General features: G+C 50.7%; 1 protein-coding gene across 1 annotated transcript in view; it reads right to left on the reverse strand.

The window, feature by feature from the left end:
* Nucleotides 1–7,233: 7,233 nt before the first annotated feature.
* Nucleotides 7,234–21,464, reverse strand: part of ADCY9 (adenylate cyclase 9) — a 116,919-nt gene continuing 102,688 nt past the window's right edge. Inside the window, exons 7-10 of the mRNA XM_029947248.1 lie at nt 18,794–18,953; nt 17,794–17,942; nt 14,527–14,568; nt 7,234–9,307 (exon numbers count right to left, since the gene is read on the reverse strand). Coding sequence (XP_029803108.1) covers nt 8,119–9,307; nt 14,527–14,568; nt 17,794–17,942; nt 18,794–18,953 — 1,540 coding nt within the window. The 3' untranslated portion in view covers nt 7,234–8,118. The remainder of the gene's footprint in view (nt 9,308–14,526; nt 14,569–17,793; nt 17,943–18,793; nt 18,954–21,464) is intronic.

Consider the following 21,464-nt stretch of genomic DNA (forward strand, 5'->3'; position numbering starts at 1 on the left):
GTCCTCTGCTCTGCCTCTGACCTCCCCCAAGTCCAAGGACAGCTTTGGGGAATCCCAGGATACTGGGATTGGTGGGAGTCTCAGAGTCCGGCTCACTGCTGCCCAGGATGGCCCAGGAGTAGAGATGAAGATCCTCTTTGTGAGCCCAGCTCAGTCTCCACCTCCCAGCTTGCCACTCTGGCAGCTTCCTAGGGCTAAAACCAGAAGGGTCTTGCAGATTATGTCCTGGAGGGCGGTGGGTGCCACAGGCTGGCCTGCGACCTGGTGGCAGTTTGTGGCGAGGGGTTTGGAGCATCTGAAGCTGGGCCAGTGTGTGATATGTGGATGCGGGAAAGTGTGGCAAGTGGAACGTGGGAACGTGGGACACCAGAGTTCTCCAAGCAGAGAGGCCGCAGCAGGGTTGGTGCCATTGTAGTGCGTGGAGACCACCTTCTTGCATTCGGGGGGACTAGAGGAAGGGGAGCCTGCCTGTCACAGGGCACATGGGATGTTCATGCTGTGGCACTGGCCGAGCTCCTGCCAGAAGTCATCAAAGCGGTGGATGTTACGGGCACTGATGACAGAGGTCTTGTGTTTCAGGAGTTCTGGGACCTCTCGGACAGCTAGTTCACGAGAACATGCCGGGTGTTCTCTCGAAGCACAGGGGTCTGAGCCGACTGTAATTCTTCCAACAAAACTGGCAGTTGAAGGAGATGAGGAAATTTGGAAATGAAATACTGAGATCAAAATGGCCCATTGTATTGGCTACATAAGAAGCGTGAAGACTTTGGATCATGATGTGATTTGTGCAATATATTCCCTGTCTCGTTAGAAATATTTTAGGAAAAAAGATGCTTTTATCCTCAATTATCTGGATAACTGCTTCAAAATTATTTTCCTCCAAATAGTTTTACCTTCTTAGATTTTAATTGAACTAATTTCCTGAAAGTTCATGTAAATTGCATGTTTTCAATATTAAAAACAAAGAAACAAATCTAAATGCTCTCTGGGTACAATGGTAGGTTAGATCTTTAGAAGTCCACGGAAACCCCTGACTGAAATTTTTGTAAAGTGCAACTTGTCACACAATTAATATTCGTAACAGGAGATGGGGGACGCTGTTCCTCGTGCTCTTGCTACATGAACCTTCCAAGCAGATCTGTGATGTCACCAAAACCTTTACTCTTGAGGAAGAAGCACCATCATTCTGGCAAAATCACCAAAGTTCCACCAAGCCACCCAGTTACACGACTGGCCACTAAAAAGTAAACTACTGGCTTCCTCAATCCTTTGTGGATAGTCAACAAAGTCCATTTTTTACCCAAAAGCCCCACATTGGTGGATACTGCAAATGACATTCTACGAGATTTCAAGTTACACGGCCACGGTGTACTTATCTCTCTTGCCCTCTGGTACTTCCCTGAAATACTAGAGGTATACAAATATCCGATAAAGGTGTTTCAAAAGTGACCTGACACTATATATAATAATTTATCATGTAATCACAGTTAGGAGGAAAAACCCCTGATTTTGTGTTAAAGGTACACAACCTATTTCTACTCTACTAGCAGGAAGTTAAGGACAGCAACAGACCCTGAGCGTTACACGGATCTTTCTGACGGCACTGACACTTTGCAAACTTTGCCTCATTTCTCTGACGAGAGTCCTGGTGAGTCTACAGACACAAGTCTATACGGACACTGGAATGATTTAAAAACTTCTCCATTTTAAGCATATGCTAGGTAATAACTTAAATATCCCACATTTAATTCACGTGGCCAGTCTGGCAAAAAGAAGGGGAGAAGGAGAGGAGGGAAGATGTATTTTACCTTGTCGGTCACCTGGTGACCTGCTGTCTAATTTAAATGCACGATGCCCCTCTCCTCCACCACCTGGATTCTTTGTTCTTTCCCAGCAAACGGAGCGGGAGGCCCAGACATCTAGCTCTTGGACCTGGCAGCATGCTCCGTGTTCTGTGTCGCTGGGAACAAGGGGCAGCAAGCAGCTGAGCCAGGGCACAAGCCACTCGGCTATGCCCAGCTCTCCATCTGTTGTAGAGAAAGAAAACGCCTCTGCCCACCCCCTTCGGCGAGGTGTCGTGGAGACAAGGGGGGCTCCCTGTGTCTTGGGTTCCTCGGTGGAATGCCGTGGTGGGAAAGTGCTTTATGGGAGCAGCATGTTTGCATGTGTGAGAACTGACGTTAGCAGCAAAAGGGCTATTTTCTTTAAGTCAATAAACTGGCTGCTCACTGTGTCGTTGTAGATTTGGCCATATTCCCGAGGTCAGACCGTGAGGATGGCATGAACTGAAACCTTACTTGGGAGGTTAACGCTAGCGGTGGAAGGAGGTGGGGGCAGAGGCCCATGTGTCCTTGGAGAGAAATGGCTGTCCCTGAGCTGGGGGTGGCTGGTCCTCAGTGAGAGGACTCCTCAGCAGCCAGTTCCGGAGACCCGAGAGGCTGGAAGCCAGGAGAAGGTGAGTGGAGGTCTTTCCGAGGAAGGGCGCAGTGAGCTGTGAGGTCGGCCCTGGGCACAGGGACGTCACGAGGGACTCCTGCAAGTGTGCAGGTGAACAGCACTTCCCTTTCCTGGGATCACAGGGACAAGTCCAAACACTTCCTCCTTTCTGACACCTTTCACTGCCCTCTCAGTCTACGTGGCAAGAATTTTGTTTGCTGAGATCAAGAAAGTCAGAGGAAGACATTTAGAGGAGGAAGAGGTTTAGAAGATTGCCAGCTGCCTCGCCCCACCTCGCGACAGGGCACAGGGCAGAGCGGGATGGGCAGCGACCGCCGCTCCCCTCCTCCCGGGGAAGGGTGGCGGGATTCCTGAGAGGCTCCCACCAGCCCGGTGAGTCCAAGCCAGGGTCTTCTCCTGACACCCTGGTGCTGCAGCCCCAATGGCCATCTGAAGAGGATGGTTTTGAAAATGAAACGTATGATTTGATGAGTTGCGTGTGGCGCGGCCTCCCCCTGTGAGGGACCAACACCATACAGGTGCGACGGGTGTTCTGAGCGCTTTGCATCTGGTGCTCCTTCTTGGGATGCTGAGTACTTCTGAAGACCAGGAACACCAAGATCATCTCACGGGCTAGAGAGGACACTGAGAAGCCACTGTTTAAACATGTCAATAAGGAGATGTTGCTACGCAAACCCAGATCCCTCCAACTGCCCTTGAGTTCACTGAAGAATGTGCTGTGGGAGAGCAACGGGAAAAGCAGAGTCTTGAACCACAGCGGCTGCTCAAATATGCTCAAGCCTCCTGGCAACTTCAACAACCCAGATAAAGGGAGGTTTGCGATTCCTCGGCACGTAGTGGGCACTCAGGAGTTATTGGCTGAACGTTCCTTATCTGCTGGGAAGAATGTGACTTTGTAAAACTGTAAAGTTCTTGGAGCGGCTCTTTGAATATAATCAAATAAACATCAAACACTAAAACATCATTTGCTTGGGAATGCACATACAAACAAGCAGCATTAACATGGCAAACCGAATTTCCAACAGAGTCCGGAAATGCTTGGAAACCTCACCTGCAGAGAGTTCTAATAAAAAATCATTCCTCTAGTTACTGCAGATCGCAGGTACTTTATGTGGATCTAGGGACTCCTAAAACTGTATGCAATATGAAGAGGGTTTATTTGTGTGTGTCTTTTGTTGTTTTGTTGCTGGAGAAAAGAGCCACAACTGTCATCAAATCTTGGCTTTGTGAGCCAAGAAAGGTCAAGATCACTGTTTTTGAAGACTGAAACTCCAGGAGGCGCTCGGCTTGCTAGATACACAACTGCCTAATTCTTCTCCTCCCGGTGTCCGGGCCCAGAGGGAACAGAATTCCCCACGCTTACGTTACTCTCATATACAGTGACAACTTTTTGGAGTCATGTAATTAAAAAAAGAACCAATTTTTATAAAGGAACAGTATAAAAATAGACGCTTGGGGGGGGAATTTTAATCTACATGTAGATGGTGTGCAAGTGTGTACTTTTCTTAATCACTTCCTCTTACTTATCTCTTCCCCAGTTAGCTTCCTTTCCCTGGCACTCGGGATCTATGCCAGGTGCCCACAAGGAGATTCCCCACAGTGGAGAAGAGCAGCCACATGCAAGAGAGAAACCACAAAGGCTAAGTTCTACTGCGAAAATGAGGGGCCATCTTTGTTGACTGAGAAGTCGTCCAAAGCCCCCCAGGAGTCCTTTCTGGTAGAGAAACCCATGTTCCCATGTTCCCACAAGACCTTCAGTGCAGCCTGGACTGCTACTCCCTAACCTCCAGAAAGGTCCCTATGGCTCAGGAGGAAAAGAGGCCCACATCGATGAATAGCGCCCACACAGCACCAGGTTCTAGCAGAGAACGACCTAGAAGCTTGATCCCTGTGAGGCGATCAGCAGGGACTGAGAGCTGCATCTTCAGCCCCCTCTGTGGAGTCTACAAGAGGATCCTGTGTTCTGAAGAGGTTCATAAACACTGCACTCGCCAGGAAAACCTTTTTAGGAGAAGGGGCTCTACACCCCGACAGATCCATAGTTTGGCTCCAGATCTGGAGATGTTGTGAACCCCCGAGGTATATACAAACGGCACGTATGCGTTTCTGAGGAGAGGCTCTGACTTTAAACTGATTGTGAAATGGGCTTGTGACTGGCCTGGATACGGACCCCCTCCCACCCCGGAACTCTGCAAGGAGAGGCTATGTGGGCACAGCTTTTCAGAAAACCTACTTCATTTTCTCAGTGAATTCCTTCTCTTCAGATTTTGCAGGAGAAACAGTTAATTAGGCTTAATAAAGTAGGGATAGCTGCTAGCAAAACTTCACCGCAACCCGCTTTTTATGCTTTTTGAAGTTCCATGTAAGTATACATATTTTTCAACCTAACTGTAGCAAATATGTCCAGTTAAAAAAAAAAAAAAAAGAAACCACATACATAGAGTTTTAGTTGCTTTGTTTTCAGAGTCATGATGTGAAAGAAAAGCAAATCTTATTTCAGCCACAAATTGCGGAAACAGGGAGCACCCTAATTTCTGAAGTGCTACACGTCTTTTCAATGATAAAATACCAGGCATCGAATATTTAGATTTTAGAATATTTTAATATCCATTTCTTGAGTGGATGCATTTTCAAATAATTAGAATTAACAATTTAAAAAGAGCAGAGTGAAGGAAAGATGGAAAAATGCAAACAGTTGGTTCTTGCTAATTTAACTTTACGTTCTAGGCATGATGTGATTTTCTGAAACAATCAACCAAAAAATGCTTATCTCAAAAATCTAGGAACGCAAACGCAGACAGATCTTTGGAAACTACAAATTATTACAGTCCACGTAGCGGGAAGCACGCGGCCCTCTGGCTCTCAGTGTCAAGTGCAAATGTGCAGGTGTTGCATAATCTGTGTGACTCTTCAAGCTACTTAAGGGCTTCATAAATGATGCTCTACGTTTGTTTGCACTGGATAAACTTGTGTGTGTGCTTGTTTATATATATATGTATGTATGTATAATTCGATCTGACTTGGGGCCAAGAAGAAAACAGCAGTTGCAACTCAAAGCAACTATTTACACACATTCAGTTCTGAAGTATTGCTTCCTGACCTAAGTTCGTAAGAGGTATTGCCACTGTGAAGAATACATCCATCGTGTTGGTAGCGCTTGGACCGCTGCTTAGGGACCTGTCTTCAGCGACTATTTGTTCAACGCCCAGAGAGCGGGCGCGTGGCATTTCTGCTGCAGAGATTCTGGGGTCCTGCGATGAGGTATGACTGGGAAGGACCCACGTCGCCTAGTGGCCCAGAGAGAACATCTGTACTGGTTATTTAGGAAGGCTCAGGGTGTTTTTTTGAAAGACAGTTTTAAAACTCTGGGTGAGCCGTCCATCAAAGGCTCCAATCTGCACACTGCTGGAGCAGATCACCAGATGTTAAGACCCTCTCCCTGCGGTCTGCAGCTCCCCAGGGTCAGGAATCACAAACATTCTTGCAGCAGGGGAAGGAAAAGGAGGATGTGCTGGGGAGGAGGCATGTGCAGAGATGAACTTTGTAGTGTGTTCTGAGTGCAACAGCAGAGACACGGCTGACTTGACAGCAACCGCCCAGCCCCTTAGCTGCTGCCAGAGCTACGGAGCCTGGGGACAGAGGGCAAAGGGAGAGGACCACACTCAAACACAAGCCTTCACACTGACGGAAGGAGCCCCTAATGCCCACCACCCCTGTGGGCAAGGACAGCGTCGGGTGGTGTTTGAAAACAAAAATAAAAACTCTGCAGTATCTTATAAGAATACATTCTTTAGAAGCAAGAGGTATTGTCACACCATCCTTTCTCTAGCATCAGAAGACCAACAGACAGACTGAAAAACCTGGAGGAAGATCTTGGTTACGGAGACGTCGAGACCCTGGGTGTGGCCGTACTGCTGGGACCCATGCGTGTCCCCCTGGAGAGCGGGCCAGGCGTAATCAGTATTTCCTGATACTGGAAATGGCAGGTTGTATATGCGTTTGGAGGGCGGGGGTGATGATGGGACTTGATGCAGATGTGACGGCTACAAAGAGATTTAGCAGCGAAAAGAAAACGCACAGGGCATGCCAGTAGAGCTTCCACAGAGAAGGAGCCGGTCCTCAAGTTATCCTGTGAGCTGTATACCAGTGTCACCTGGAAAATAACTATGACCATGACGGGGCAACTCCAGCCTGAGTTCAATACTACGTACACTCCAGACTCAACGTGGAAAAACATCATCACAGGAGGGATTAGCAACAGCAGACCCAGAAGTGATTTTCCTTAGGTTTTCTACACTTGCCCTGGTCCAGCACCTCACCTGCATGCCGGTGATTCTGTCTCTATGCACAGATTCACTCACCAGGTTCAATCCTGCCACAAGCCAAGAACGGGAAAGGATGAGAAGCCTCTGCGGTGTGTGCGAGCCAAGCCCCGCCCGGCACTGCCTGCTCACTCTGACTCAACCCCTGCAGCGGGCAGGCCCCTGGGCACGCTCTGCGGCACACGGGCCAGAAGCAGCCACGCTCGTCGGGTCTGAAAACCGTGGCTGGGCGTCCCTCCGTCCCAGAGCGCGCTGGCCATGCCCGTCCCGGTCTTGCTCCGCCCCTTTATGGGGACGGGGGCCCAAAGTGGCCGAAGCACTAATGGGCATCTCCTCACCCTGCTGCGTGCTCTGCAGACCTCTTTTCCCCCCCGCCCGGCCTATCTCCCTTCACCAGATTGCCCTGGCAGGCCCTCCCCCAAAACACACACTTCCTGATAAATAAATAAATAAATAAATGCAACCCTCAGACGTTTATTTCGAGTTTCCCTCTCAGAGGATCCAGCTTCAAAGACAAACCCCTCCGCTCCCAGCTGGAAACCCCTTGGTTTCGGGGGCAGAACGAAACAGGAAACATGGCTCTTAAATACCTGAGGCCTGGCCCGGGAGCCCATCGCAGGGTCTCGGGGTCGCAGCCGCCTTTTGGCCTGCGTGTGGAGGGAGCCCTAAGGCCCAGACTGGGGAGGGAGCGGGGCAGCCCCTGGAAGGTGCGGGTGGGAAGGGCGCAGGCGGGCCTGGCCAGGGCTGCCCCGCTCGCAGCCCACACCCCCTCACCTCTCCTCACAGTGAGTTACTGGCACTTGATCTCAGATTCATCAATGAAAGTGTGGGTGCGTGTACATGTTTACATAGAAAGGTCAGGGTGCTGGAAAACACTTTTATGTGTACAGAAAAAAAAACCGCACTGTATTAGCAAAAAACAAAACAAAAACGAACAAACAATAACAAAACAAAAACCCAAAGTGTCTCGTGAGAAAAAGCAATAAAAATGATATCTTAACCACAGCTTCTGTTTAAAAAGTCCAGCAATACCCAATGCCATGATCTCCACCGACGGCCTCTGTCCCCAGACCGGACGCCACGGCCAGCCCCCGAAGGCACTTGTTCTCCGTGCTGCTGGACGGCCGCACCCAGGGGACAGGGCGCCGGGGGAGGAGAGGAACGAGACGGACGGAGACGAACCCTGAATAGCTGTGGTCCGCACACACGTCAGGGCTGCGAAGACCACACGACACCACGTCCGGGGACGGAGGCTGTGGTGCTCGGGACGCACGGCAGGCAAGTACAAACGTGACTGGGTTTCGAGGAGCAGAGCACCGTGGCAGCAAGGGGCGCTGCGTCACACGCTCTCAGACACGTTGAGCCTGGTGAGCTCGCTGGCTTCTTTGGCGCCCGCTTCTTCACAGTCGCTTTTCTCTATGGCTTTGCCAAACCGACACCTTTCTTCGGCTTTGATGGCCTCTTTCCAGGGCCTCTTGGAGGACAGGTGAGCATCCCTGGCCTGCACGTTGTTTTCGGCACCCGGAGGCGTCTTGTCCGTGCTCTGGACAGAAGGCACCAGGCTGGCGATCTCGTCCGTGGGAGACCGCCCGATGCTGCCGTCCACCTGGACTCGGATGTCCGGGGAGATGGACAGCTGGTGCTGCGGCACGGCCCCGCTGTCCGCGCACTTTGGGTACAGGTAGGTCTTCATCTGGCCCTTGCCCTTTACGTTCACCGTCCCCCGGTAGTCGAAGTCGTAGCCCATCTTGCTCAGGACGCGGTAGCTCTCCTCGCTCACCTGGATCCGGCACTCCACCCCGGTGCTGTCCATCCTGCTGGCGATGTTGACTGTGTCGCCCCAGATGTCATAGAGCAGCTTGGTGGTGCCGATGACCCCCGCCGTGAGTGGCCCGTGGTTGAAGCCCACCCTGAGCTTGAAGTTGAACCACAGCATGTTGCTGTTGAAGTCATCCACCACGCGCATCATCTCCTTGGCGAACTCGAAGAGGACCTGCAGGTGCTCCTGGGGGTGGCCGCCGTCCCGGCACTGCGCGCCGTTCAGCCCCGACGCAGCCATGTACGTGGCCCCGATGGTCTTGATCTTCTCGATGCTGCCGTAGCCTGGCCGGCCCAGTAGCTCATCGAAGTCCCCGATGAGCTCGTTGAGGACGCGGTAGCACTCCTTGCCCCCCTCGTAGTTCTCCTCGTAGAACTCGCTGAAGTTGACGATGCTGGCGAAGATGACGCCCCCGCTGTCGTGGTTCTTGGAGTAGGTCTGGGAGACCTTCAGCTGCTCGGCCACGTGGTAGGGGATGATGTTTCTCAGCAGCCAGTCGGCTTGGTCCCTCATGCTCTGGATCTTGGTGCGGTGAAGGTCCGCCTCCACGTCCCCGTGGTAGTGCAGGCGGTAGCTGACCTCGAATTCTCGATTCAGGAACCAGACCAACAAGAGCAGGAGAAAGAAGACAAGAATCACCTCCTGGCCAATCAGGCTGGCTGCTCTGCCGTCACGCGGCAAGGAGCTATTGCACGGATTCCCCTCGGAACTGGAGAGTAAAGAGAAGAGAATCCATGTACCTTCTTAAATGCATCTTTTAAAAAATTTTTTTAATTTTGTAAATTTATTTTTGAGAGATAGAGAGAGACTGCACGAGCAGGGGAGGGTCAGAGAGAGAGGAGATACAGAATCTGAAGCAGGCTCCAGGCTCTGAGCTAGCCGTCAGCACAGAGCCTGATACGGGGCTCGAACCCACTAATCGTGAGATCATGGCCTGAGCTGAAACCGGACGCCTAACCGACTGAGCCACCCAAGCGCCCCAAATGCATCTTTTAAGAGATAGGTTGCTGCTCAGGACCTGTGGGTTCTGCAAGAGCCCAGGTGACTAGCACTCTGCACCATATCCTGCGGCATTGACTGTGTGCAGCGGCCAGGGACCCGCTCCTGTTCGGCTGGCCGGCTGAAGTGGTACAGAGATAAAGGCTGACTTTTGAACCTGAATTCTGAGTAAGCACTTGCAACTGCTGTTTTTCAGGAGGCTTCAGCTCCTGGATTTTTTAACATATTTTCTTTACCCCCAACTTTCTATTGTGAAAATTCTCAACCTCCTAGAAAAGAGACCAGTAAAGCATTCACACTCCCTTCTCTTGGACTGCCAACATCTCACTGCTTTGCTCTCTCCCTCTGTCCACACACACGGACACACACACACCTCCCCTGCGGAACGTTCCGAACCTCAGGGGGGACATCAGGACACTCCGATCCTGAACACTTCGGTCCCGATAATGAAGAATCAACACATCTCCCAACGTAACCACGCCTACCATCATCATACCCAAGACATTAAACATTCTCTGATGTACTTGCTTTTTAGATTTCTAATCCAATGTTAGTTCTGAAAGACGTGTATTTTACAAAGAATTTTTGTAAGTTCTCATCTACCTGTATAAAAGTCTGCCAACCGACCATTACCCCCTTCTGGGTTGGTTCTGTTCTGCCTAAGTCATTTAAGACAATGTTAACATTTTTAAAAATAGTATGTATACTTTTGAGAGTAGCACATGGTGAGAAACTCAAACAACATAAAAAGTGGTAAAAAAAAAAATGTCTTTCCTTCAACAAAGTATTGATTTTCTTGTGGTTGCAAGAAATTCTAACACCTGGATATCCTGTAACAACTAGACCCCAACCCTGGGCACGTGGGGCCGCGCCCCCCTTCCTAGCAGGGAACCCTGTGGGGACACCCCTGTGCACAGGAGGGGTCTGTCTGTGGGACAAACTACCGGAGCTGCAGCCACAGTCACTCCACCTACTGCACATTTACAAATCTATTGGAAAATTTCCAACTGCCCTTTGGGGCAGGGGGTGGGGGGCTGGGGCTGTTCCGCAGTTGGACGATGCTGACCAGCAACAGCTGTGGCTGACGATTAGTGCCAGGAGCATGGTGTCTTTGAAAGTTTCTTTTTTAGATAGAGTTTTTCCATTTAAAGGTACTACATACTCATCAGAAGCAATTTAGGGGAAAATGTAGAAAGAAAAGCTTTGGCCGTCATCGACCCCACAGAGGCAATGCCTGTTAATGAGCACTGCATTTCCGGTCTGTCTTCTGTTTACAGAGTGGCGAGTGCTCCGTTCGGGTGTGGGCTCTGATGTGCTTCTCTAGCACACGGGGTGGGTCTAGGTCTTACGTTAGCAATGGGCTGAGTCACTATAAATATAATTCTATATAAAAGGGATGGGTCCTCAGTTTAGATAGCTCCATGGCACAGAAAACTCAATGCTGTAATCAGAATGTTGAATAAGTTTTACTGTTAGCTATGACTTAATGATATTATAAAAAATAATGAAATTAATCAATCTGGCCATAATGGTCTTCTATGAAACACAGTCACAAGACCTCTGATCTTGGAATAAGAATCCCTGGACTCTGTCCCAGCTGGACCACTGCTGAGTTCTGGAGCCCTGGGCAAGATCTCTAGGTCTCAATTTCCTCACAAGTAAACTGAAGGTGGGCTAGAGGACTGTTAACTGCCTACTGGCCTCAGGTTCTGTGCAAAAAGGACTTAACAGGGCAGGCCTGAGGCTGCCAGCCATAGAAAGGCCTACTGGCAGCGGTGCCCTAGGCTGGCATCAGGACCTCGGATTTGGGGAGGTTCCTGCCCTCTTTGGTAAAAGGGGCTCACCATGTCTACACTGCTTGTGCAAACAATGTGCTTTATGCTGAGCACCTGCCTTCTCCAGAGTCCGGAGTTTTGACTGATGCCAGACAGATGCCTACGTGAGCAGCCTCGCACAGAAACCCTGGGCACAGAGTCTCTGACGGGCTCCCCTGGTGGACACCAGCTCACCTGCTCTGTCACAGCTCACTGCTGGAGGAACGAAGCGCCTCCCAGACTACACGGTGGGGACAGCGCTCTTGAAAGTGGTGCCGGGTGTCCTCTGGACTCCATCTCACGCACCTTTCCCCTTCACTGATTTTGCTGTGTCCTTTCACTGTAATAACTCACAGTATGACTATGTGCTGAGTCCTAAATCCTAGCGAGTTACTGGTTCTGGGGTGGTCTTGGGGAACCCCTGCCATAAGTTCCCTGTGAGCCGGGAAACAAACAAGACCTCTATGGTAAGACACACCACGCTTACTTATTCTTCCAATCGTCATGTAATCAAATGGCAAGACAGATTATGAGTCTCAAGCACTGAACAAGGAAGGGAGAGGACTGAGAGATTTGTGTCTCTAACGGGCTCGAGGACAGGGACGGCACCTGCCGCAGGAGGCAGCAGATCGTCTCTTGGGTGGGCCCATCTCGTCAGGTGAGGAGGGGACCTTTCTTTCGGTACCTCCAGAGTGGTGACACTGAGCAGCAGTCCACTCTATTGTAGACGTTACCAAGGCGCCCCACCGTCTTCACAGTCAGTCGGGCTTTGCAGCCTGGGGGCAGACGTGGGGGTGTGCCTGCGTCTCCTCAAGCAGGCTACTGCTCTTGCTGCTTTTCTCGCTGTGCTGTGGCCAAAGCCCGCAGCGTGGCCTGACTCCGGAGAGGGGCACAGGCTGGCCCCTCTAGAGAGAGGAGGGGAAGAGTAGAATGGAGGCCAGCGTCAGAGAGAAGGGGACCAGACTGTGATGTATGCTTTCATCTTTGTTTGAAAGGAGAATCCTAATCCACAGATTTACATTTAGTGCCCAAGGGGCTGCTGTGCAGCAGAAGAGACGTGTAACACGTAGGTGAGAGAGTGACTTCCGCTCATTACCAGTGTTTCTCATTCTGCCACAGAAGGAACAAAGGTGGTGGTCTTATTCCTATATTCGAACAGCAAAGGCCAGTTCCAAAGAGGAATTCTATGTGACTCAACGCAAGAGTCAATTTATGACTTAATGATTGGACTTAATGATTGGACACTAAGTCATAATTGGAAGTGAGAATAAAATACAGTATAATTCATTATTACAGAGAAGAGGGATTAAAACGTCGAGAAAAACAGAAACAAAGATCATTTGTGGTCCTACCCAGCTTAGCCTGGGATCTGTTAACATTCTGGTGTATTTCGGTGCCATTTAAAATACATGCCTAGAGACGGGACGTTGGGGGTCACCAAGCAGTGGCACGGGGGTACTTCTGGGTACTGGGAATGTTTCATTTCTTGGACTGAGTGGCATTTAGTGGGTGTGCTCACTTGTGAAGATTCAATGAACTGTATTCTTATGATCTGGGTACTGTTCAGTGCACATGTTATATATTTGTCAATAAAAAGTTTACTTACAGGAAGCTGCTAAGTGTTCTGTTTCTAAATAAATACTATCATTGTGATGGTAAGAGAAACACATGTGCACTCTGCCTCTGTTCCAGACTTTAAATCTCCTCCCCAGGGTCCACAGGTCCACAGAGATTTAATTTTTTAATAGTAGAATCAGAAAAGAATCATTGGTCGCTCATTACCAGACCATAACTATTGTATATCTTACAGTTTTTCATATGTATAACGAAATACCAACAGGATGTTTGCAATTTCACCTAAGTGTTTTTCTTATTGCTGCATTTTAACAGCGGCAATGTTTGAGCGCATGTGTCATAATTGATTTCATTTCTTTTTAGTGGCAACTGAAGTTCTGATGAATTTTCAGTGTGACCAACCACTGTGATCAACATTTTAGGGCAGAGGGTCTTTATCATATGTGGGACTGTCTTCGCAGTAGATAAGCAAAACAGAATTATTAGGTCAAAGGCTATGAACACTTTTGTAGACAGATCGTCAAATTACTTTCAAAAACCATGTGCCATACTGAGGCGTGACGATGCACGGCAGAAAGAGCGTGGCCCGCAAGCGTGAGACACCAGGGTGCACACGCTGCCAGTGACTTGGTGTGTGAACACAGGTTCCTTAACTTCTCTGAACTTCAGCGTCCTTCCCTGGACAATGGGGACAAAGCCGCCTAATGTGTCAGGCTACCGTGAGAATTAAATAATTTTTAAGTGCCCGGCAGCTTAACCAAATGAGCTGTGGCCGAGCAGGACCGGGCCACACCGCCCCCGCACTGGGAGTGCACACCACCACAACTCTGTGAGCTTCCGTTTTAAAAGACCAAAAACAGTCCTGTAGTTATTTAAATGTCCGATGACTTTGAGAGTAACCTATGTAGCCTTTACCTACCTTTTCTCTTGCGAATTTTTTTTGGTTTTTGTCCTTTATTTATGCAGGTCCTACCCAGCTCTTTCGAAGACATCCTGCAACTATGTGTGTGCCCACACCTCACGGGTGTGTCGGTGAGCCTTTTATTTTTGTGGGTGTGTGACTTATTTATTATCTGTAAGACTGGAAAGTTATCTCTGTTTTAGAGGCCTGCAAACTAATGTTATTTTTTCTAGATTTCTACACAGTCTTATATAATTTAATGTTTATTTCTGACTCTTCAGTTTATTTAGATCTTACTTTGATGTCTATAATAAGGGGTCTAACATTTATTATTTCAAATTTCTACTTAGTAAATTCAAAATATTTTAGAGAATTAAAATAAGTACTCTCTTACACTTGACAGATTTCCTTCATAACATGTTGAAATCTTATGTAAAACTAAGCCAAATCTAGTATGTTCTTAACAATCACTTCATCTTCCCAGTAAGATATTGTAACTATGAACTGTTATTTCAACAAGTAGGTATTTTCCACTTATTCTTTTAAGAATTAGATATGGTTCTTTTTATTCAAGATACGACTGCTTTTTAGGAAGTTACTCTCATTTGTTCAGATCCAAGCATGACATTAACAGCTTACCTGAAATTCTGTCCCACGTCCAAGTGCGAAATTACTACGGAACTGAAATTAAAATGCAGAAAAATATTATAAAAAGCAAAGAAGGCATTATATAAAGTAGTCTGAGAAGAGTTTAAATAAACAATTCTCCTTTTTAAAATATGGAGATCAAGTTAAATAACTAAGGATAGCTAATGCTTTATTATAATTTGATGCTGGGTGTTAATTAAAAATCACAACAGGCATGGGGCACCTGGCTGGCTCAGTCAGTTACCCGTCTGACCTCTGTACTGACTGCTCAGAGCCTGGAGCCTGTGGCAGTTCTGAGTTCCCCTGTTTCTCTGCCCCTCTCCACTCATGCTCGCGCACTCCCTCTCTCTCTCTCTCAAAAGTAAATACATATTTAAAAAGTCAGTGACAGAGCTAACAGGCCTTCACATCAGGTGTGGAACAGATGTCCCATCGCCAAAGAGCAACAGCTAACAAGGAGTCTCCAAGGCGTCCGTGCGACTGTTAGGACTCATCTCCAGGGTCCTACAGGCTAGACACCAGTCATGATGAACAGCCGTATCCGCTGACAAAGGACCGAGTTAGAACGGCACTCAGGAGGGGCACCGGGGTGGCTCAGTTGGTTAAGCATCTGACTTCTGATCTCAGCTCAGGTCATGATCTCACAGTTCATGAGTTGGAGCCCTGGATCAGGCTGTGCTGATGACGTGAAGCCTGCTTGGGACTGCGTCTCTCATTCTCTCTGCCCCTCCCCTGCTTGTGCGCGCGCACCTGCTCTCTCTCTCTCTAAGATTAATAAACTTGAGAGGAACTCAGGAGATGCTGACTACATGAGATGCTGGTGGTCTCAAAGCAACCAAGTCCCGGTGGGGGGCACAGAGGCCACACAATGCCCTGTCGGTGTCAGGGCAGGACCCGTGACACATGGAATCCTCTCCACATCACTCACAGCCTCTTCTGGGGTTCCCCTGCACCCAGTTCCCCCCAGGCCAGCAAATCAGCCTCGTGCCCCAACCCTTCCTGGTCCCCTAGATCTACCTACCCCACTCACCGCAAAGGAGGACCTTCCTTACACAGCCTCTGCCAGCTGCTCCCCTGGGCAGCAGAGGCCAGGGGACAGCTCTGAGAGGCTGTTACCATCTTGGGAAGTGTTAGATGATGTCACAGGGAAGGAGACAAAGAGCAACAGCAGAGACACTGCTCTCAGGCTGAATGTCCTCTCCCCTCCCTGCCCAGACACGATGGTGACACTGATTCTCCACGTGGGGAGGCCTTCTTTCACATCTGCATCTCCCCAAGGCTGGAGCGGTTCTTGGAAGTCCCTCCTCCCCCCTTGTTCACCACGTGGGGGCTTGTTCACCACTCCCCACGCTTCCTGCCCTGCGACCGTGACGTCCCGTGGTGACGACAGGGGGGTGGGTGGGCTCGAAGGATTTTGTGAGTAGGGAGGAGTACTGGGTGCAGGGGAGGCTCAGGCTGCCAGCCACACCCCAAGATCTTCTCTTTGGATTCTGGACAGAGGCGATGGAATTAGTCCCTCATCACTCTGGTCCCTCCAGGTCCAAGGGGAAAAGCCCAGCGCCCGTCACGGAGCACAGCGCGAACGGCTGACGGGCTGTCTGTGGTGGTTCTCTTAAAAGGGCAGAAAGGCAGACTGATGGATGCCATGTTCTTGGGAAAGAGCTTTATAACGATCCTAATTCCAGACGGCCGTGCCTTCAGAAAGGAAAACGTACACTCTGTTCTGCTTAAATTGAACTGTTCATTAAAGTTTCCTTCCAAATGCTGAAGGAAAGCTTTGCTTTAAATTCCCTTTTGATCTTAATTTGCAGAGAACTTGAGTGTCTCTCATGTCATTATTTTATTAACTAGACCGAGGAGAAGGGTACTTACTCCATCCATCACTGACCCCTGCTTTGGTCATATCCAGAGACACACTGGTGGTTTCATCTGCTATTGCAACAAACTAGATCATTTTCTACTTCTGAACTTACTACAGCACTGGTTCTCAGAGACAGTAATGCCATTCCTAGGGGGCATTTCGAAACTCCTGGGGATCCCTCTGGCTCTCCTAAGTAATTTGAGGAGCCAGGAACATTAGCTGTCCTGCAAAGCACAACAAAGGAATGCCCTGTATAACTTTGAAATATCCCACTAGTGTAAACCCACTGTAATTATAAAAAAATGGTTCTTTAATATGTGCTAATAGTAAAATGTTTTTACAAGCAGTTACCAAAAAAAGTCCAATATTTAGAAGTTTAATGCTTAATAGCTTTAAGATATTAGCCTAGGGGCGCTTGGGTGGCTCAGTGGGTTAAGCATCTGACTCCAGCGCAAGTCATGATCTCATGGTTCATGAGTTCAAGCCCAGTGTTGGGCTCTGTGCTGACAGCTCAGAGCCTGGAGCCTGCTTCTGATTCTGTGACTCCCCCCTCTCTTTGTCCCTCCCCTGCTTGTGTGATTGCTCGCTCTCTCTCAAAAAATAAATAAATAAACATTAAAAAAATTTAAAGAAAAAAAGACATTATCCTGAAATTTCTGAATTGGTCACTGTGAGCATTCTGCTATTCAAGGTAACACTGTTTTTCCAACTACACATCTAGTTGAACTAGGCTAATAGCCACAAAACCAGTTGCAAATGTGCAATCATCAATAGGAGACTTGTTTTTAACACACTAAGAATCAAACATTATGCAGTTAGTGGGACACATAAAAGACTGGGATCTTACTTCATTAACAGAGAATGTTTTAAATATAGCACAAATCACTGCCATCCTATATATTTCTATTGGTTAATTTTTTGTAGCATGATAGCAAGAACTGATCCGGGGACTGAATTGTCCCCTGGGGACTTCCACAGAGCTCCTCCTTCTTTTCCCACACTGTCCTGGAACCAGGCCTCCTCTTGGCATTCCTGTGTCTGTCTATTCCTCTATTCCTTCACTTTCTTGATGGGCTGGTATGCAACGGTCTCTGGTCCTACTTCCCCAGTGTGAGCAAGTTCAAGCACGAGCCTACTGAGTTATGTCCTTCCGGGGCGGGGGCAGTCACCCAAGGGTATCTACATGCAAATACATATTACTCGCCAAAAATTAACTTCTCCTTCTTATGCACCTGAGTCTTGGGGCATGTTGTGTACGGCGACAGCTGTCATGCTAGGACAGTACCTGGGGGAACAGAGGGACGAGGCATCGGGGCGGAAGTGAGAGACACAGGCGAGGTCTGGAAAGGGCTCCAGCCGGCGCGTGTGCTGGCCTCAGACCGTGGTGGTGGACGTACCTGTCTGGGCACAGGGAGACGGAGAGCAGGAGCAGCGGCCCGGCCCCGACCACGGTGGCTAAGGAGGACCTCATCCAGGAGCTGAGCTGGCAGAAGTTACAGTAGTGCACGACGGCGGTCAGGACGGCGGAGCCCGTGAACACGGTGAACTGCAACGAGGGGCTGGCATGGTTAGGGCCCCGCCCGCCCTCGCCTCACTCTCCTCCTGACCTCAGAGGACCTGCTTACTTATCTTTCTTTCGGTGTAAAAATGCCACAACGTCGCTAAGGGTCTGGCAGTTCCAGGGACGGGTCACACGCTGCTGTGATAATCGCCCAGAGCTTTAGGCCGCACCGGCACCAAAGTGCTGGCCCTGATGTGTGGGAACGGCGTGCGCCACGCCGGAGGAAAGGGGAGGCAGGCCACCAGCCTGAAAACCACCCCCGCGGAAGCGGCTATCTTCACGGAGCCTTCCTTCGGGCGTCCCGCTACGTGCCAGCAGAGCTGTAATCTGGTGTTAAAGTATCAAACACAGCCCACAGCTCGGGTTACACTGGCTTTCGCCAAAAGCATACCCTTGCACTCCTCGTGGGGTCTAACCAGGAGGCCCCGCCGCGGCCACCCGCAGCCGGTCCGGGGGCCGGCACTGCAGACGAGCACGCGGTCTCCACTGCCTGGAGACCGGGGCCCAGGCGGCTTCGGGAAAACGTAAGGGAAGAGCCCATCTGGAGCTCGGCAACAGCAGGTGAGGCCGGAGAGGGCGCGTGTCAGCCGGGCGGGGCGGCCGCGGACCCAGCCCTGGACTGTGGTCACTGACCGGCTGCAGGCTCACCTCCCTGCCTGCTTCAGACAAGTCCTGTAAGAGGACAAGCTCAAGGTGGTGACAAAGAGTTTGTCCCTCTTTAGAGGCGTATACTTAAGTTGCTGTCCCAAGTCATCAGGTTTATTTAAAAACAAACAAACAAAAAAAGACAAGGGAGTCAGGAAGAGCCCAGACACAGGCACTAGGCCTCTACTTACGTGAATGTCGGTGTCGAATTCGGAGGTGACGTGAGAATAGACGGCGAGGGCAGGGAGCGACACCAGGATGGCCCCAATGAGGTGGCGCGGGAGCCAGCCGGCTATGCGCTCCAGCAGGCGCTTGGTACAGGCCATCACGTCCTCCAGGAAAAACACCATCCTGGGCCGAGGAGAGAAGGGGCGCGCAGGCAGGTCAGCCTGCCCGGGGGGCCCACAGGCAGACAAGCGGGCACGTCTCGTCTGCGCCGCTGCCTCCCGCCTGGAGCCCAGTTATAGCTCGTTTCAACAGAAAGCGGCTTCTGGGTGGCACTGCCGCACGGTGATCTTCCAGGACCGAGCTACAATGTGGAGTGCGCTTTGCTTGGTTTGCGGCCTCAGCAGGGCCCACTCAGCAGTCCAGAAATCAGCCACAACCCTGCTCGCAGCACCCTGCTGCCAAACCCGCATACCTCTAGGGGCCCGTTTGTGGCTGTCGTGGACCTGAGGACACAGGTGATGACTCAGTTGTGACCTCCCCAGGAGTGCTGCCCTGGCACATACGAGGTGAAACACTACGTGTTTTATGTATTTTATTTTTAACGGCTTTCTTGCTCTTTCTCCTTCATCTTGGAGTGACTGCATTTCACCCACCCTTCGGAAGCTATGCGTATGGGTGGGTAGGCTGTATTTCAGGATGGTGACATGGACATCACAAAAGAATCTTCATAAAGAAGGGGGAGCAAGTGTGTGTGGCTCAGAACCGCTGTTCTGGAGGAAGAACGATTTGGGGTGAGGGAGGGGCCAGTGCCTGGATGCCAGCAGGGGGAGATGGAGGAGGGGGCACCAGGGTTCAGCTTGGGAGGGAAATCCACACACACAGATCCTCTCTCTGAAGCCTGGCCCCAGCGAGGGGGAGAAGGGACAGACCCACAGTCCTCACCTCTGAGGGTGTGGGGAGGGGGTGGCCAGGTGCTGCCGCGGAGCTTGGACACCACAGTTCCCCTCCAGGGCCTTTGCCACACAGCCAGGTGCCTGCATCTTCTGTCACGGACACCTCAATGCAGCAGCCACTGGTGTGTACGCTTGACTACCAGGAAAGCAAATCGCGGCCATTTTCCACATGGAGCAGGCAGGCCTTGTCTGACCCTTTTAGGGCCTGGATGGTTCGGGCCTCCTGACACGCAAATGGATAATGGAGTCCTGGGAATATTTCCAAGACTAACCACAAATATGCTCAAAGGCAGAATACTTAAGCCCTGTGAGGAGGCAGAGGGAGCCAAGTTCCAAGGGAGGAGGCAGGACCAACAGGCCCTTCACGAAGGTCCCCAGGATGGCAGAGCTCTGAGGATGAGACCCACTGGGCTCACGCCCACCCGGGCTCAGCACAAATCGAGGGGAGTGCAGGGATGGGCCGTGACCATGCTGTGGGAAGGCCACCAGAGCAGCTGCAGAACCGGCCTCCGTGGGGGCACCCACATACTCCGCAGCATGGCCTCTGCTGACCTGGGATCCTAAAAAGGCCCTGTGCGTGGCGAGAGGGACTCCACCGATTCCCGCCCCCGCCCAGGCTGGGGGACTTGGGTGAAGTGAACGTTTAAAGTCACACCAGCAGTCGTTCAGGAGCAGCGGCCATCTCACTGGGAGGCGCTTGCACAGCGTGCGGGTGTGGCAGGCCCAGCAGCCCCAGGGTGTGGCCCAGCCTGGCAGCTTCGTGGCCTGCAGCCCTTGGCAATCTCCTGGTTAGCCCAGACCCTGGAGAACTGGCTCCAGTGGAACAGGGAACGGTGATGTAAAGGGCTTTTTAAAAGGCCTGGAGACAGCGCCAGCTTCTGAGTGAGCAGGAGCCTTCCTCACCTGCCAGGACCCAGGTCACCCAGAAACCTGGGCCCGAGGCAGGGGGCGTGACGAGACACACTGTGGGTGGACACCAGGTTTTCTTTGGGGTGACAGAAATGTTCTAAATTCGTATAGTGACATTTGCACAACTCTGTAGGTTTACTAGGAATCACTAAATTATACACTTATGTGACTGAATTTCTTGTATGTGATTAAAAAGGAAAAGGTAAACCAGGGACCTGAAGACTCCTTGGTTTGGGATCACCAGAGGCAGAGCTGATGTGGGAGGAGGTCCCAGCAGCCCAGTGAGGGGTGCAGAGCTGACCTCCAGGGGCCCACAGGGAGGAATCCCTTGCTCTGCACCATGCGGCCCAGTCGGGTGGGGAGTCTGGGTGGAGACTGCGGATGAACCCTGCAGTTATCTCAATCTGGAGCAGACACGAGGGTCAAGTGCGAGGCCTCTGGCGGCCAGAGAAGGCCCCCAGCAGAGAGCCACAGGCTGGGGGCAGGGGTTGGGGAATAGGGGACAGTGAGCACGAGGATGGGGAGCAGTATCCAGACCATATGCTCCGAAGTGGGGCGACATGGGCCTGGTGTTCAGAAGCCTCAGGACCAGACCCAAGGCTGCTGTTGCCTGTCCTTGGGGAAGCAGAGCAGACACTCAAGGTCAGGACCCTTCTCCCTGTTTCTGTTTTACCTCCAGCTTCTGGAGGGGAATTAGTAGAGGGACTGCCAGGTGAGAAGACTGACAGGACGGGACGGAGGACGTGGCCACAGTGCCCAGGAGGCAGACAGGGGACAGCAGGGGCTGCGCGTGTAAACGGAGTGCGCTGTGCATTTGCATCCAGTCAGAAAT

The sequence above is a fragment of the Suricata suricatta genome, chromosome 8 (assembly GCF_006229205.1).
Source record: "Suricata suricatta isolate VVHF042 chromosome 8, meerkat_22Aug2017_6uvM2_HiC, whole genome shotgun sequence".
Lineage (NCBI taxonomy): Eukaryota > Metazoa > Chordata > Mammalia > Carnivora > Herpestidae > Suricata > Suricata suricatta.